Genomic DNA, 16,660 nt, shown 5'->3' on the forward strand with positions numbered 1-16,660 from the left:
ACTTTAGTGTTTTCCTTTACCATTAAAACAAATGATAATTAATTTATTATACCTGAACTTTAATAAAAAATATTGACTATAGTAGGAAGTAGAAACAAGCTTAGCTTATAATTAGCCTCGCTATACAGCGAGGTAACGCTGCCAGTATTCTGGGCACTATGCCACAAGAAAGGGTTTTGGACGAAGTTTTTATTTTATTTTAAGTACTTTAATTATTTGTCTGTTCTCCATGTTATGTGCATAAATAATAAATAAATAAAAAAACTTAGTTTGGATTAATGTCTCATTAAAATATCATAGGAGATGGAACCAATAACAGATTCTAATATAAATCGCATCGGAGTTTGCAAACAAACTAATGATTTATTCAATACATATCGTGAAAGACCGAGTGGGAGGACTCGTATCTATAAATGGGTATACGAGGAAATAGGGCTGCTAATATTAGAATGATAAGCGAATATTTGCATACAAATCCTCTTACAATATCCTGTGATTGTTTTTATAAAATCTAACTGTATTAACGTTTATGAATTTGATTTTCGTATGAATTAATATAAAGAAGGATTTGATTTTTTTATAAGTATTTTTACCAATTATGGAATCAAATTCATAACTATTTAGTAGATTTTTACATTCTTAGGCTGCCCTACAATAACATTGTACAATACTTTTTATTGTACAATAAGTTTGAAGGGCGCTCTAGCTCCAAACGAGCAATTATATTGCACAATAATACGAACAGCACAATGTTTTCGTGCTCAGTCAGAAATTGAGAATAGTTCTCTCCATAACGAGATATCTTGTGAAGTAGCGGTAAATCTATTGATATTCAAAAATTGCTCTGGAAATAACCTATTTTTAATAAAAAATATATTTCAATAAAAATGTTGCACAATACTGACCCTACACGGTGCAATAAAAATTAAACTCGCTCAAACTTTCGTTCAATATTTGCGCAACTTTTAATATCAACTCTAAACTGTCAATAATACTGCACAATTCGCAATATTGCATAATATAATTGACTGTTTAGGCGGTTGTTGTTGATAAGCCAACAAAATATTTAATTTTCTAAGTTGGTAAAATGGTAAAATGTTTTAATAATGAGCATGTTTTTGAATATAATGAATTTTATTGTATGATTTAAAATTTTAATAAGAATTTTGTATCATCTGTCCAACTACACCAAACTTCTCTTAATAATCTGTGCTATGTCACTGTCACTTCAACTTTAAACCCGCCCGAATTGTCATTTTCAGTCGACCAAACGTGTGCGATTGTTCGTTTTGTGCTTGTTTATAGTAATTTTGTGCAAATTAAAGTGCAAAGAACAGTTCTTTATAACTCTTTGTTGTGCTACTAACTACTGTATGTTGTAAAACAATAATGAACCATGGTGAATGTTAAAAAAGGAGTTCTCGTGGAATGGTAAATATTATGTTAATTGACGTATTTCAGGCCGGTTTGCAATGTTGGTACATGCATGCACCGACATTATTGGTGGCTTGCGCTAACTTTACGTGGCTTGCGTGATTTTTCATATTGATTTTTAAGTGAGTTTCGCGTCATTTGACTCTTATTTCGTGTTGAAAACTTCGTGCGTCTCAACTTAGTGTTATGGGTGAACGTCACAAGAATCCACAAGACTTTTTAGCTGAAGTCATAGAACTGTACAAAAGCCAGCCATGTTTGTGGAAAATCAAATCCAAAGAATATTCTAATCGTAAAAAGAAGAGTAGAGCGTATGAATTGATAATAAATAAGTATAAAGAAGTTGGTGAAGTCGTGGATCGCGATATCGTGGTGAAGAAGATAAATTCGTTAAGATCATGCTATAGGAAGGAAAAGAAGAAAGTCCTTGACTCACTCTCCGAAAATGAAGAGTATAAACCTAGATTGTGGTACTTTGATTTACTAAAGTTTCTCGATGATAATGATAATGAAAAGATTACTAATGAGAATGTAAGTACAAATGTATGTATTTAAAATTGTTCATTGTTTATTAAAAATATTTACTTTAATGTCTACTTTTTCTTTGCAGCCGCTGTCTCCGGAAAATGTACCAGTTGAACTTTATGATGAGCTATCTAACCCAGAAAGGCCATCATCAATAAGATCATCCTATTCAAATGATACTGAAATTTCTCTAAGAAAGTCAAAGAAAAGAATAAGTATGGATCCCTTTGAAACTATTAGCCGAGACTCGCTACATGCAACTCCTTATGCAGCAACCCAGTTTGATTATGCTGCTAAAGGATGGGCCATCACATTAAATCTGCTCCCAAAAGAACAACAGTTGTTCGCATCGAGAATTATTAATGAAGTGCTCTTTCAAGCACAGATGGGAAATTTAAATTCTAATACGCAATTGACTGGCTTAGAACCTAATTTGGAAAAGCAGCAGAAAAAACCTAAACATCAATGTAGTCTACTAAACCAAGATACTACAGAAATTTGTTTAAAAAATGAATGAAATATAATACTGCTATAAACTTATAATATTGTATTTAAAAATGAAAAAGTCAATAGTTGAGAATTTTTAACCTACCTATTTTGCGCCTATTTACCTAGTTTGCACAAACTTAAAAACTTAAAATGTAGCATTTTATTATAGGTATTCTCCTAAACATAGTTTAAGGTACATAGTTTGACATAGATACTACAAAGTTGTAAAAAGCTCAACAAAATCAATGAAAATGTTATTTTGAATGACCTTTTCTATCAATATTGCTTTTATATTTTGCAATTCAAAATTGTGTGTTAGCAATGTAAGAAAATGATTTTGTTGCAATATTTATTCAATTGTGTTAAAGAAAAAGATACTTATTACTTAGTTAACTAATTATAAAATTAAAATTCAATATAATCCATATCAGGAGGAATGTTGAAATTTTGGTCAATAATTTCATTTTCCATTTGAAAAGTGTTCTTGATGTACGACTTCAAAATGTAAATATTTTCTGTCCATCTATTTACAGCGGATTTTAAATCCTGAAAAATAAATATTTAACATTTTATTTTAAACTAATATCACAATTTACTATGAGCAAGGGTCTAAGAGTTAAACCATGGTATCATAGTATAGTCCGTGCCAAACTGCCAGTCCGCTCTGAAGTTGTTGCGAGCAGATGTACTCATACTCCTATGGGTGACACAATTCATTTAAATATTCAGAGCGGACTAGCAGTTTTACGCGGACTATACCATATATATTATAATTGCTTTGTTTGTGTACACATATTCCTACATTTGTCCATGGCGGCTTCCCAAGAAATTGTACTTTGTTTTACCTCTTTTATAACAAAACTGTTTCTATACAGTAGAATAAGTATGGTTGACAACACCCCTGTTACCTACGAATACATGTGGAGGTATGGTAACCACTTATATACATTTCATACCTCAGTTTCGGCTTTTAACTGTGCAATGTACTCAGGATCGCAATCTCTGTATTTCTGTAACTCCTTTTTCAATTCAGCCTCTTGCTTTTCCACATTTTCAAGATTGGTCAGTGTGATTTTTCTTTCATCATTATCCTCGCGACCAACCTATAAAGTTATGTTAAATATAGATGTGAAAATCCTAATATTTTATAGTGATATAAAGTTACACCTAGTGTATGAGTAATATAAAAATATAATATATTTGTACATAATATCATTTTCTTTTTATTTCACAAAATTCAATAACCGAATATTGTGTAGAAACTTGTTTACAAAAATACAATGAATTTCAGAATGGATATCATAAAATTAACCCCATAATTTTTCAATTAGTTGACTCAAATTAATCACTATTGTAATAGTCCTATCATAATTGAACATTTCCTGAAAATAATCAACCCAGACTATCATAAACTGCACAGCATTTCGTAAAATAAATTACCTATATATTTAATAAGCTTAAAAGTGATTCATTTTATTGGTTTGTGAAGTTACATAGACCAATGCTTACAGATTGTGAAGCTATAGAGTCCTCTGCCTTTTTCAATTTTTTTGAGGTCTCTTCTAACTCATTTTGTAAGTCTAACAACTTTCTCTTCTTGGCATTTTTGGCTTTGCTAAAAATAAGCATTTAAGTCAATTCAAGTAAATTTAGTTTGTAACTAAAAAATATGTAATTCTACTGACTTCCATAAATTTTGTGTGCCCAGGCCACTTTTGTATTTTTCTTATACAAATATACTCTATTCAAAATCAATGTTTAAATCCATTATATTTTGACCCATAATTAAACCTATTAATCATAGGAATCTAGTGTTATTACCAGTATATCCTATACTTACCTAGGAAAAGACCAAAAGTACACAGAGGTTCCAATCTTCTCAGTGTCAACAAGATGGTCATCGACCAAGCTCTGAATGACTTCCTTTACTGACTGCATGGTGATCCCTTTTTCCTTTGGGGCTATTTTTTCCAATTCCTGTAATAAGTAGGATAACATTATATCGTCTGAAAATTTGGTACAATAACATTTTAAAAGGTTTTATTAGATTATACTACATTGAATTAAATGAATAATATAAGCATTGTTAATCTTATATTTAACACATAACACATTAAAGTCAATAAATATATACTCGTGCAATAATAACTTCAAGGTATGATTGTTCTATCTTTAAGTTCAAGTTTAATGTTCATGATTATTGTATAGGAAACTGTTCAATTTCAATGGTATGTTTCAGTTTTGATATGTCATAATCTTATGTACAAAGATTTGTACCTTTAGTTGAAAAAAATCTTTACTCTGATGAAATATCTCCAGCATTTTCGATCTCTTCTCATCGGCACTTAAACCCCTTTTCTTAGACATTGTGTTTCTGTTCCAGTGACCCTGCAATGAAACAGTTCTTGCTTCACCTGGACGAGACTCATGCTCTAGGACAGAAGTTTATCCTGCAAGACTTGGATGAAACCCATCTGTTCATTTCAGCGGATATTGTGGAGACCTTGCAGGCTCGTGTGGATGATTTGATGGACCAGCTCAGCATACCCGTGCATGATAAAGGATTGTAGTGGATTGATTTAGAATTAGTAAGTAGGTAAGCTATTATATGATTTTTCTCTTCTTATTTATAGGGAGCTGCCTATCTATTGTAATATTTTATTAAAATAGAAATTGGTACACATCATTTGTGGAATTAAATATACAGCTTTGTTAAAATTTGCAAATTTTAAACAAGAATGTATTGTTTTTAATAACAAACTCCTGCTTCTGTTAATGGTTTTTTCTTTAAATTGGGACTTATAATAAATACTGTTGTATATTTATCTTTCTGTACTAAAATATGTAATGTATAGTAAAATATGTTATCTGTATTTATACAATACTTCATACTTTACAGCTGGGTAGAAGTAAGCATCAAAAATGGCGGCAAGAGAATCAGGAAGAGTCAAAGAAGCAGACAAGAGAAGAGTTCTAGACGATGCGGCAAGAAAACGCAGAGCCAGGAAGGCGATTGAAGCTCTCGAACAGGACAACTTCCATGAGGACCCACATGCAGACCTGGTTATGTCCAAAAAAGTGCCAAAATTTGCAGATTCTAACGAAAAACCAACTAGAAAAAAGAAATCTAAAAGCGCTGAGTATTATAAAATGAGGTTTAGGAAAACATTTGCGCAACTGGTCGAGGAAGATGCAAGTTTTAGACCAGACCCTCCAAATTACTTGTCGGCACAAGCACCTCCTTCGAAGTAAGTTTTATTTTTTTATTTCTGATATTATGAGATAGTACACTAACAGTAGCCTCTGTTCAAAAACAGAATTTTGAAGTGATATAATACGGAATTTCGACAAGAAATTGTTTATCGATTCTATTACACTTAACTACACTTATTATAGTCATATGTGCTATAATCTTTCAGATCAGATACAAGTATTAATAGACAATTTTTATATTGTTTTTGGTGGTAATTACCTGTAAACGTTATTTTCAGATTTCCCGATCGCCACTTCTGTGCTGTATGCGGATTTCCGTCACTTTACACTTGCATACCTTGTGGAGCTAGATACTGCTGCGTAAGATGTCTAGGAACACACTTAGACACAAGATGTCTTAAATGGACAGCATAATTTCGTTACTTTGAAAATAAATTAGTATTAACACGAATAAAGAAATTTATGATAGAGCGTTGTCCTCATTTGTATTTTCCCGCCATTTACTATACATCTGTAACGCCATCTCTTCAATGGTAAAGAAATTAAACAAATATATCTACCATTTAGTTAGCGAGACGCTCAATAGATGGCATTAATGAACTTAACTATGGTAAAAAGCGCCATCTTTTGTTAAATAGAATACATCATAAATACACCGCCATCTATTAGTGAGTAGCAAAAGTAAAATATTCATAGTTTACGAGATTGATCATAGAGGGCAGTATAAACAAAATTATTTTACTTTGTATTTTTAAGTGTTTTTCTATTGCAAAATACATTATTTATAAAAATAAGCTATGCTCATAACTAGGCGAACAAGCCTCACAGATGTGAAGCCCTGACGATATTATAATTAGAATAAATATTACAGATATTATCTATTCCTGATTTAGATAAATAAATATCCATGTAATATACTAAAATATGTTACCCCTTCGATTTGTAAATCGTTTTGGGGTTGATTGCGCACATTTGTTAAATAAATTGTGACACAGCTGTCATGGTATCACGACCACTGAATTGATGGGGTGATAATGTGTACAAAACAAAAGCTTCAGAACAAAATGTGTAAAATACATTGATTGCGAATGTAGACTTTCGATATACATATTTTACGTTCATGTTTACCATAGACATACGAAAGAAGTAGACACTTAATGGAAATCATGTTGTGATTTATACGATTTAACTTTTTAACGATTTGAATATAATTAATACTTAAAACATGAAAATAAGATTGCCCTAAGGTGTCCAACCATTGTCCAATATGAGTGGATCAAGAAGAAACACAAAAATATGAAGTAATTTTAAACAGCGATGTATACATACATTAAATGGGCGTTAATACTTCTTTCATATTGGATATATTTTAATGCCGAGTGTGAACTGAGCGTAAACCAATGACCAGATTCAACCGTTACTAACGTTATTTAGAAGGTTGTGGTTTGACTCCGGCGGCACCACCGCCACACCTATTTCTGCCTAATAACAGCAGTGTTAGGCGCTGTGTTCCAGTTTGAAGGGTGTGGTAAAGGAGACAGACTTTTCCGAGGCGTTCCAGCTTAGTCCTCAGGGGTAGTGGCGTATCTGTAGCCGACCTCAGGTAGGAATATCTAATCCTATTGGTTGATTACAGATGTCCATGGGCGGCAATAGCCATTTACCATCAGGTGAACTGTATGCTCGTCTGCTATGTTATAAAAAAAAACGAACGTTACATACATTAAGAATTGAATACTTATAATTAATGTCAAGTAGTTTTTGACTAATATTTTTTGCGACACCTAACAAAACAGTCCACATACACATCCGCAAACTCTCCCCCATTTTATATCTAGATAAGGGGTCGATGATTATTGACAAGGGGCACGTGTTATCAGTATCAGCAGCTGTGGCGTTATTGTGAATGAACAGATGCCCACTCGCTTCCTATTTAGACAAATGTACCACAATGTATGTCTTCCGGCCGTAACTTGAAAGAACGTTTGTTCTCGGAACACGCGTTTTTTAAGGTTTTTATCAGCCGTTTCTGTCTGTTGGGTGTCCCGAGTCAGATTTAGGGCATAAACTACTGCGGTAATCTAGTGTATATTAGTGGTCTTTTTATTTTTTTACATATCTCTTAGGCATGTAGATTATTGTAGATATCCTCATAATGTTATTCGTCGTCATCAAATTTATTAATACGCAAGTAATTAACACACATTTAACTTTGAAAAAATAGAGGTGTGTGCGTGAAATGCAAAGTCTGGATTTGAACTCCGGACCGAAACATAATTTTTAACAAAAGTTTTATTTAACTACACTATCATTAGCGTTTGTTTATAAAATGTACCTTCTATAAATTTTAATAAGCATAATTTTGTATTGTAAGATTGTAATGAACAGTTATGTAACTTATTTAAATACTATATTATACACTAATTTCTTATACGTATGTAAATTCGATTCTTTGTATCAATTATGAGGATTTCAACTAAAATCTCCTATTAGATACGCAGTCGTACCGATTGGAAATGCTTTTGAAACATCATCATAACCATTCAAACGATTTTTGTCATTTAAATTAACCTAATGGTTTAATAATGTCCTGAATTAATATATATATATTTCATTAATTTCATAAGAAATCAACGCATCCTCCCAATCAATGTATGTCCTCTTACGTATGCACCATTCATTCCATGTTATATAATAGGCTAAAAGCAGATTTACTCGTTTAAAAATGTTGTATGCTCGAATACAATACATTTGATGATATGAAGCTAAGGTATCTATAATCAGGTTAAGTTATTAATTACGACTCCTTTTTTATTTCAGCTAATTCAAAGAGGTTGTGTTCTTATTTATACTGTTACGTAGTGTGAGTTAATAAGGTAATAAAACAAAAAAATATTGGTATAACTCCTTCATTTATTTTCTTTAAATTTGTTTTAAATATTGTGAATACGTATACACCGTTACAAGATGATTGATTTCGCTCATTGTAAACATTATAAAATAAACAAATTGTAATCATACTGTTAAAAAATAACAAGATCTGTAAGAAATATTTTTGCCAGATTTCTGCTTAAAACAGTGAGCAAAATCAATCAAACTTATTTTGAATTACACAGTAGGTAATGAGTCTTTTACAATAATTATATCATTTGACAACCACATGTCGTTTTACGCTTAATTATAACTATTTACACTAATTATATCACAAATCACAATACGTTTTCAAGGCATGGTTTATTACGGTATAAATATTTTTTTGGAACAATAATAGTTTTTTTATTTAGTTATGGTTGCTCAAAGTTCTTAATAGATGTCGCTAGCACATCTGTGCTCAAATAAATCAGTAAAAAATTATCACATTGGCTCTCGCATGCCCCTAATGGCATAATTCTGAATCAATCTTTTGCATTACTAAAAGCCATAGTGCTTAAAGCAATTCAAGTTATTATAGGTAGATTATTGCCTCAAAATATATCTTATTGGATTCATATTCATATTTCATAAATATTCGTGTTTCTATTTGCATTTTTGACTTTCATTTATCTTGGCCTGCCAAGTCTGTGAATTTCGATTTATTTTGGGTCTAGTTGTTAATTGACTTGCATGTGTGTGACTAGATCAACACACACAAAATCATAATTAGGACTAGCGTATATTCCTTAAAACTTAAAAATATTTTTTTTTTATCGAATATTTATCAAATATAACAAGAATCCAATATATAATAACTACAACCGTTTTTGTACACGCCTTATATTATATTTACAGACTTATAACTAACTAAATAAAATATACAATTCTGCCTTATAACTACTGACTCGATTTGTAATAAATATAACGTATTAAAGCCAAAATAATTATAAGGTTCTTCCTTCTTACTTAATACTATGTGGGGAATGGTTAACATTGGGTGGTCGGAGGACCCAGGTTGAATTCCAGGCTGTCTTTTATTCAAGAAGAGATCTGAAAAGCGGCTTCAGGAACATTTGTTTGGGTGTTCTCATAATTTTATTTTTTCAAAATATTTAAGTAGGTAATTATACTTTTCATTGCGTCTGCTGTACGGTCGAAAATTAAATGATTTGGCATTTAAAGTACTTATATAAAAATGTCTGAAATTATTAATCCAAAAGATTATTTTTTGAATTAGAAAAATTATCAACTCATTGTTAAAAGAAAACATCGTTTTCAGAAATCTTTATCATACATTTGGCCAGCGTGGTGGACTAGGGCCACCACTTTTCTTGTGATAGGAGAAGACCCCTATTTATCATTAACAATAAAATAAAGATACAATCTTATGTAGTACCAAATTATTTTTGGGAGAGGTCATTCGGTTTCCATACTTATATGACCAATATTACCTTTTAATATTTTGATAAAATAACATTATGAGAACAACACTTTTTTTGTACTGATAGGCACTATCTACTATCAGTCAATGTCGAGATTCATAAAGCTTAGTAGCGACTAAACCTACAGATTTAATAAATAATGCAATTTACTACCCAATATTATTGTCATTTGTACCACAGTGGGCAGTAGGCTTCACGGGACGGTATTGTGACCGTTTAAAGTCCTTTAGACTGTATTGGATTCAAGGGTCGTCTTTCTTTTTTCTTAGCTTCCCCTCCGTGTGGATCGTTTGCGTTACCGTTTCCACTGCGGAGGGCAGATCGCTGTCCGGCTCGATGGCCGCTGATAGCGCAGCGATGTACGCGCACGCTATCCGGAGTACGGAGAGCTTGGAGAGCTTCTGGTTGTGGCTGTAGGCAGGGACGGCCCGCCTTAAGGTGTCGAAGGCGGCGCTGATGGTGTGAACTCGCGTCCGTTCCCTCGCGTTCGCTTCTATCCGCCGTTCTCTCGTCATGTTCTTGTAGTTCCGCTGCTCTCGGGGCTTCGACTTCTCGGGGAAGGGCTCGACGACGCCGGGGTGCGGGGGGACCCGCGGAGGCCCGGGCCGCGGCTCCGGGAGCGGCGACGGCGGCGGCTCTAGCCGTCTTCGCTGCCTTAGTAAACTAGTTTCGGTTTTCTTGACTAATGACAAAGGCTCGTTTTGAGGCTCCTCCGTAAACGACCACGGCCTGAAGGGACTGTCGCTTTCAGGGCTAGCGAGGTCCTCTCTCGAGCTGAGGCGGATGCGTTTCTTTGGGGGCTGTCTTGAGGGCGTTCGTTCCCTCTTCCTGTCAGCTTCCACTAACCGCACGCCGGAGTCGTCGGAGTGCGCCGGCCCCGAGCACGAGTCGTCGTCTTCCCCGCCCGACACGAAGCCTGCATCTCTTTCTAATATACGATCTGAAACAAGGAGAAAGATAGTTGAAGAACAATCTCGATAAAATTGTCAGGAGATCCTCTAACCATAAATATAAACAACACACAATAAATACCGATAGGTTGTCCGATAAATAACGTTAAAGAATGTTCGAACTAACAAACAGTAGTGGCTTAATTGTAATTTTTAATAAGTTCCCATTCCCATGGTGTTGTGATCGAATTATCTTATTTTTTTTAGTAGCATTCAACCCTAAACACAACAAATAAGGTTTTGTTTAAATCGCAATTGTGGACTTACGTCCATTATAAAAATAAAAGTGTATTCACCAGACGCTTTCGGTACCTAACTAGCAACGTATAGGGTATGTTTTAGCGTGTTTATTTAGAAGTTAGGTCCTTTGTAAGGCACGTTAGCGACGGAAGCTGGTTGACGGACAAAAAGACGAGCGGACAGTCGCACAAACGGCGCCGGCGCTCGTTATAGACCGCGACGCGAGCCGCGTACTAACTATGCTCGTGTGGCCAGGAAAACAACGGGGATGCGTTAGATTACATAACAATATAATAATAAATAAGTTAATTTTTGTTTCGTTTTTCATTTAACTTGCATGTAGTCTACACCTACAATCATAGTGGCATTAAGCTATCCCCGTATATGTTATGTTGTATCTTAACCGTATACGTGTACATTATTTTTGTGTTCAATAATAAAATAAAATAAATACAGTTAAATTCGAACTAAACAATATAATAAAAGTGACCAAAAAGCTGGCGGCTATTTTGCACAAAGATTAAGTCTTGCCGTGCAGCAAGGAAACGCCGCCAGCGTTTTGGGAACCATGCCTCACACGGCAATTTTAGATGGCTTATTTTATTTATAATTTTCTTGTATATATTTTGTAAATAAGTCCATTTTTAGTTTAAATAATAATAAATAATTCCAAATAAACTGCTAATAAATGTGATATTTGATGTGTATATTGCATAAAAATATCGTGAGAAAATGTTATTAATAATAAGCTACTTAATTTAAACACTATAAAGTATTTATTTTTTCTATATTTCATTTGTAGCATAATAACAGTGCCACGTCACACAATAAATTTAAGATAGAAATAGGATATAAGATAGGATAGGGTAGAAAGAGTGAATATCTCTCATAGTATGTAGTTATATCAACTATGTATATAAAATCATTTCTTAGGTATTTATTAACTGTTTCCATACAAGTGTACCAAAATCATAATTTTAACGATAAATCAGTATCCAATGAAGCAATGACAATAAAAAAAAAGGAAACTATTCAACAAAAGTTTTAAAAAATTGTCACTGGCTCAATAAATCAAACAGCTTCCGCCATGGCCATACGTTATCCCATGCACGTCCACGATGAATACCTATGCGCCACTAATGAGCCAGTATCAAGCATAGACAACAATTAAACATCACTCGCCACCATATTGAACTGTGCTCTATGGTCTTGCATACTAAGCGAGCATAGACAATTGTAGAGGTAGGCAGAGGCAATTTGTTTTTTATTGTTGGTAGATTAATTTGGTTTAGCACAGAATATTTGTGCCTTCTAACAGCAGTGTTAAACACATTTGTTTTAGTTTTAAGTTAAGGCGCCTGGGATTCGAACTCTGGACCCCCAGTGTGAAATGCTAAATTCATACCATTCATCTTTTTTTATATAATATAAGAGTAGCAGACGAGCAAGCCGTCCACCTGATCGTAAGTGGCTACTGCCGCCCATGGACATCTGTAATCAACCCCAGATAGGATTAGATATTCCTACTTGAGGTCGGCCACAGATGCGCCGCTACCCCTGAGGACTAAGCTGGAACGCCTCGGAAAAGTCTGTCTCCCTTACCACACCCTTCAAACCGGAACACAGCAGCGTTTAACACTGCTGTTATTAGGCAGAAATAGGTGTAGCGGTGGTGCCGCCGGAGTCGAACCACAAAGGGTTCTACCACCTTCTATCTGCTGTGTTACAAAAAAAAACACAAACTACATAAAAAGTTATTACATTCCAATAACAAAATCCATCAAAGATTGTTTTTTTTTAACTTTTTCAAAACTGAATCTTAGGTTTAATATTATATATAAGTCGTTATCAAAATGATAATGTTTTTCAGTATTCATTCAGTTTGAAGTTTACACGTGTCAGTGTTAAATAAGAGACAATAAGATGTCTATCATGGTGATACGGGATACCTAATATTAGATTTGTGATAAAAATATAGGTAAAGTTTAAAAGGTGATAGATGCAAAATATGTATGCAGTCCATCTGATTCTAAGTGGCTACTGCCGCCCATGGACATCTGTAATCAACCTCAGATAAGATTAGATTCCCATCTAAGGCCACACATGCGTTGCTACCTTTGAGAACTAGGTTAGAATGCCATTTCAAAAGTATCCCTTATACCCTTCAAATCAAAACACAGCAGCGCTTAACACTGCTGTTATTAGGCAGAAATAAGTGTAGCGATAGTGCCGCTAGAGTCGAACCACAGAGGCTTCTATCACCTTGAATCTAGATCTGTCCTCAAAGGCGTAGCTATATATCAGGCGTATCAATGATACGGGGCCCCCGAGGGACAGGGGCCCCACGTGTCCCCACTGAGTCTTTAGAACGCACTTACTGGGGAAAAAACATACCACTATTTTATGATATTATAATGAAAATAAGAGTAAGAGAATAGTAAAGATTCATTTTAAAAATAAATATAAAAAGGACACTTCTTGGGGCCCCCCAACAATTAATACAGGGCCTATCTGAGGCACACTACGCAACTGTCTGTCTCCTTATATTACTTTTATATTTTATGATTATTAAATCTGGCAGAACACTACCGGACACCAAAAAAGTTGAAAATCAAAAATATTGGTCATGATGAACTTTGCACATAGATAATGTTTCAATGAATGTTTATCATGCCACAATGATAGGTTTTATCATTTTAATGGCAGATTTAGATAAACGAAACACTTAACCTTCATACCTTTCCTTATAGGTACATTATCTATTAAAAACAGGATTAACTAGAGTAAGTTTATGAAAAGCAAAAAATATGTTTTTTCATTATAATTTATACTTGTGACTTTTTTATACATTTACAGCATATTTTTTTATTATTACTCTAGGAGTATCATAAAAGGAGTACAATAATTATTACATTTTTATATGTAAAAGGAATTACATACACGATATTATCATTTTATATTTCTCATTATCTTTTTATATTCCTAATAAAGTATATAATTGTTTCGAATAATAAACATAATTATCTAGTTAAATCTTTCCAAACACTTGAGATTAATTTTAAAATTATTTCACACTTAAGTATCTAACAGGTATAGTCGCGTAAAATTGCTAGTCCGCTCTGAATATAGAAATGAATCGCGTCGCCATACCAAATTGTATGACTACACCTGCTCACAACAACTTCAGAGCGGACTAGCAGTTTGGCGCGGACTGTACCTACTTTTTATACCTACGAGTATATACCTAAATATAAAACTTATTGTTTTGTTATATTCGGTATGTACTTACCAACCTACTTTAAAATTATATAAAACTTAAGTAACCGTCACTTAGTATTTCACATTTATTTATTTTTAAGAACGTATGCAATACAAGGACATTGCTTAAAATAAATAAATTCTGCAAACTTAAAATCAAGTTCCGTGAGCATAAAAAACAAAATTCCAACCGAATTGAATTACGGATTAAAATATTCAAATGATGAACGCTAAATATGCAATAAATAATGCAATTAGCCATATTATTATAAGGATGTTGTATATAGAATCATGGGAACGGCAGCAGTGAACTTTAGTATGCGGGCACTCGCTTGGCGCCGGCGCCATGTTTTGTACGTGTCACACTACGCGATTTTTAGACGACGGATGACCATATTTTATATATATGACTATTGATTATATTTACTATTTGTTTTGTTCCCAGAGACTTTTCTCTGTTTCTTATATATTTTGTTTTATTATATTTAACCAATGAAAATTATTTTGTGTTTACTTTGTATTAAGTTCCTAATACATGGATTAATGTCTTGTTTTTATTTTGAAGACAAATCTGGTTACGCGTGTTTTGGATTACGAGATATTTAATCGACTTAATTTGTAGACGTCAAACCATATAGTAATAAAAAAAAATGTTTAGAATGATTAGGTACTTAAAACTCCCTTCGACTTTAATTTTATAAGCACTTTATGTTAACCAATACGCTACATTTTGCTTCCAATAGCGTCTTGGATGAACCAAATTTAGAATTAGGTACAGTGGCGTAGCGTGCCTTAGATGAGCCCTGTATCAACAATTGTTAGGGGCCCCCAATAAATGATTAATTTTATTGTCTTATTTTCGAAGTGAAACTTCTTTAGCACTTTTTTGTGAAATGTGTAAATAACATTTAACACATTAATACATACGGGGCCCCTGCCGCTCGAGGGTCCTATATCATTGATACAATTGATACGGTGGGCGTTGATAAGCTACCATTATAAGTACGGAGATTGCCTTATAACAATCCGCCCGTGTGGCCCGCGCTATCTACACACCATATGGAACAGGTTTGTGCCCATATGGTCGATCTCTGATTGTTGTTTATTAATATCTTACTTCTAGAACAAGTGATTGTCCGCATTCCTTCCTACATACCCGTTTTGTCTATCGGCGATACAGCTTTATGGAAAGTTAGTGTGCATCTTGTCTATGGTTTTAACTTATATGGCACCGTGACTTCTCTCTTATAAATTAAAAGGTGGTAGAACTGTGTGATTCGACTCCGGTGGCACCACCGAAACACCTTTCTGCCTAATAACAGTCAAGCGCTGCTGTGTTCTGATTTGAAGGATGTGGTTAAGCCGGTAAGGGAGATTTTTTCGACGCATTCCACCTTAGTCCTCAGGGTTAAGAATCTAATCTTATCTCGGGTATCGAAATCGAACCTAATTAAAATATTACAAAAAATGACACAAGATTTTTTTTACCATACAAAAAGCCGCGAAGCCATGTTCGACCGTTGAGAAAAAAAAAACAAATTACATAACAGTATTTTATCGACAACATACTAATAAAAAAGAAGATCATTATGAAACAAATGTTCTAGATCTTTAATTGTATTTGTATTCTAACGTTGACAAATGTGTTATTTCACCAAAACTAGTTAGTTTTTAGTTTTTTCAATAATTCATTAGTGTGTCGAACTCTTGACACCATTTTTGGATGTTATAATATCGATAAATTAATTAAAACTGTCAATAATATAATATCCTTCGATATAAGTCGATAAATTAGAATTATTTTTTATTTATAGATATTAAATTTAAATATTCCGAATGCATACTTTAAAAATGGAACCGAGTTTCTCAGAATGCTGTCAAAAATAACACTTGGCATTAAAATACGTTATCCTTAAAATATTAATTTGGAAACCATAGATATAAAACATCAAATTCTAAGATAGGTACCCACTCTTGATAGTAATGAAAGTAAATAAACTGAATAGTAAATAAAATAAATAAATAAACATAGGTCCCTATTACTGTTAATAACGCAAAAAATATTCAATTTATTTCAGCCAATCAATTAACGAAATTAGATGCAACGAAATCCTAACTTAAAATTCAATCTGCATATAATTAATTAAAAATAAGGAAACGCTCGAAGCCGGAACCGTAAAATTAATAAGCCATTAA

At 33.4% G+C, this 16,660-nt stretch overlaps 4 protein-coding genes across 4 annotated transcripts in view; 2 read left to right on the plus strand and 2 right to left on the minus strand.

Moving 5' to 3' along the window:
- Nucleotides 1-1,232: 1,232 nt before the first annotated feature.
- On the plus strand, nucleotides 1,233-5,044 carry Tfb5 (transcription factor B5). Its single transcript, XM_073088623.1, has 2 exons — nucleotides 1,233-1,431; nucleotides 4,832-5,044. Exons 1-2 carry the CDS (start codon nucleotides 1,397-1,399, stop codon nucleotides 5,016-5,018), a joined length of 222 nt encoding a protein of 73 aa, XP_072944724.1. The 5' UTR covers nucleotides 1,233-1,396; the 3' UTR covers nucleotides 5,019-5,044.
- LOC140753828 (meiotic nuclear division protein 1 homolog) lies at nucleotides 2,697-4,837 on the minus strand. Its single transcript, XM_073088624.1, has 5 exons — nucleotides 4,726-4,837; nucleotides 4,289-4,425; nucleotides 3,958-4,063; nucleotides 3,405-3,551; nucleotides 2,697-2,994 (listed from the first exon to the last, which is right to left on the minus strand). The coding sequence occupies exons 1-5, from the start codon at nucleotides 4,813-4,815 to the stop codon at nucleotides 2,854-2,856; spliced, it is 621 nt and encodes a 206-aa protein (XP_072944725.1). The 5' UTR covers nucleotides 4,816-4,837; the 3' UTR covers nucleotides 2,697-2,853.
- A 326-nt stretch (nucleotides 5,045-5,370) lies between the features above and the next one.
- LOC140753826 (zinc finger HIT domain-containing protein 1) lies at nucleotides 5,371-6,129 on the plus strand. The gene is made up of 2 exons (XM_073088622.1): nucleotides 5,371-5,696; nucleotides 5,940-6,129. Exons 1-2 carry the CDS (start codon nucleotides 5,371-5,373, stop codon nucleotides 6,073-6,075), a joined length of 462 nt encoding a protein of 153 aa, XP_072944723.1. The 3' UTR covers nucleotides 6,076-6,129.
- Nucleotides 6,130-8,554: 2,425 nt separating this feature from the next.
- The window catches only part of net (atonal bHLH transcription factor 8-like protein net), a 36,946-nt gene continuing 28,840 nt past the window's right edge, over nucleotides 8,555-16,660 (minus strand). Inside the window, exon 2 of the mRNA XM_073088505.1 lies at nucleotides 8,555-10,956. Within this exon, the coding sequence (XP_072944606.1) occupies nucleotides 10,259-10,956 (698 nt within the window). The 3' untranslated portion in view covers nucleotides 8,555-10,258. The remainder of the gene's footprint in view (nucleotides 10,957-16,660) is intronic.

This window comes from Epargyreus clarus, unplaced genomic scaffold (assembly GCF_041222505.1).
Source record: "Epargyreus clarus isolate Ecla_fem2 unplaced genomic scaffold, WU_Ecla_fem_2.2 ptg000027l, whole genome shotgun sequence".
Lineage (NCBI taxonomy): Eukaryota > Metazoa > Arthropoda > Insecta > Lepidoptera > Hesperiidae > Epargyreus > Epargyreus clarus.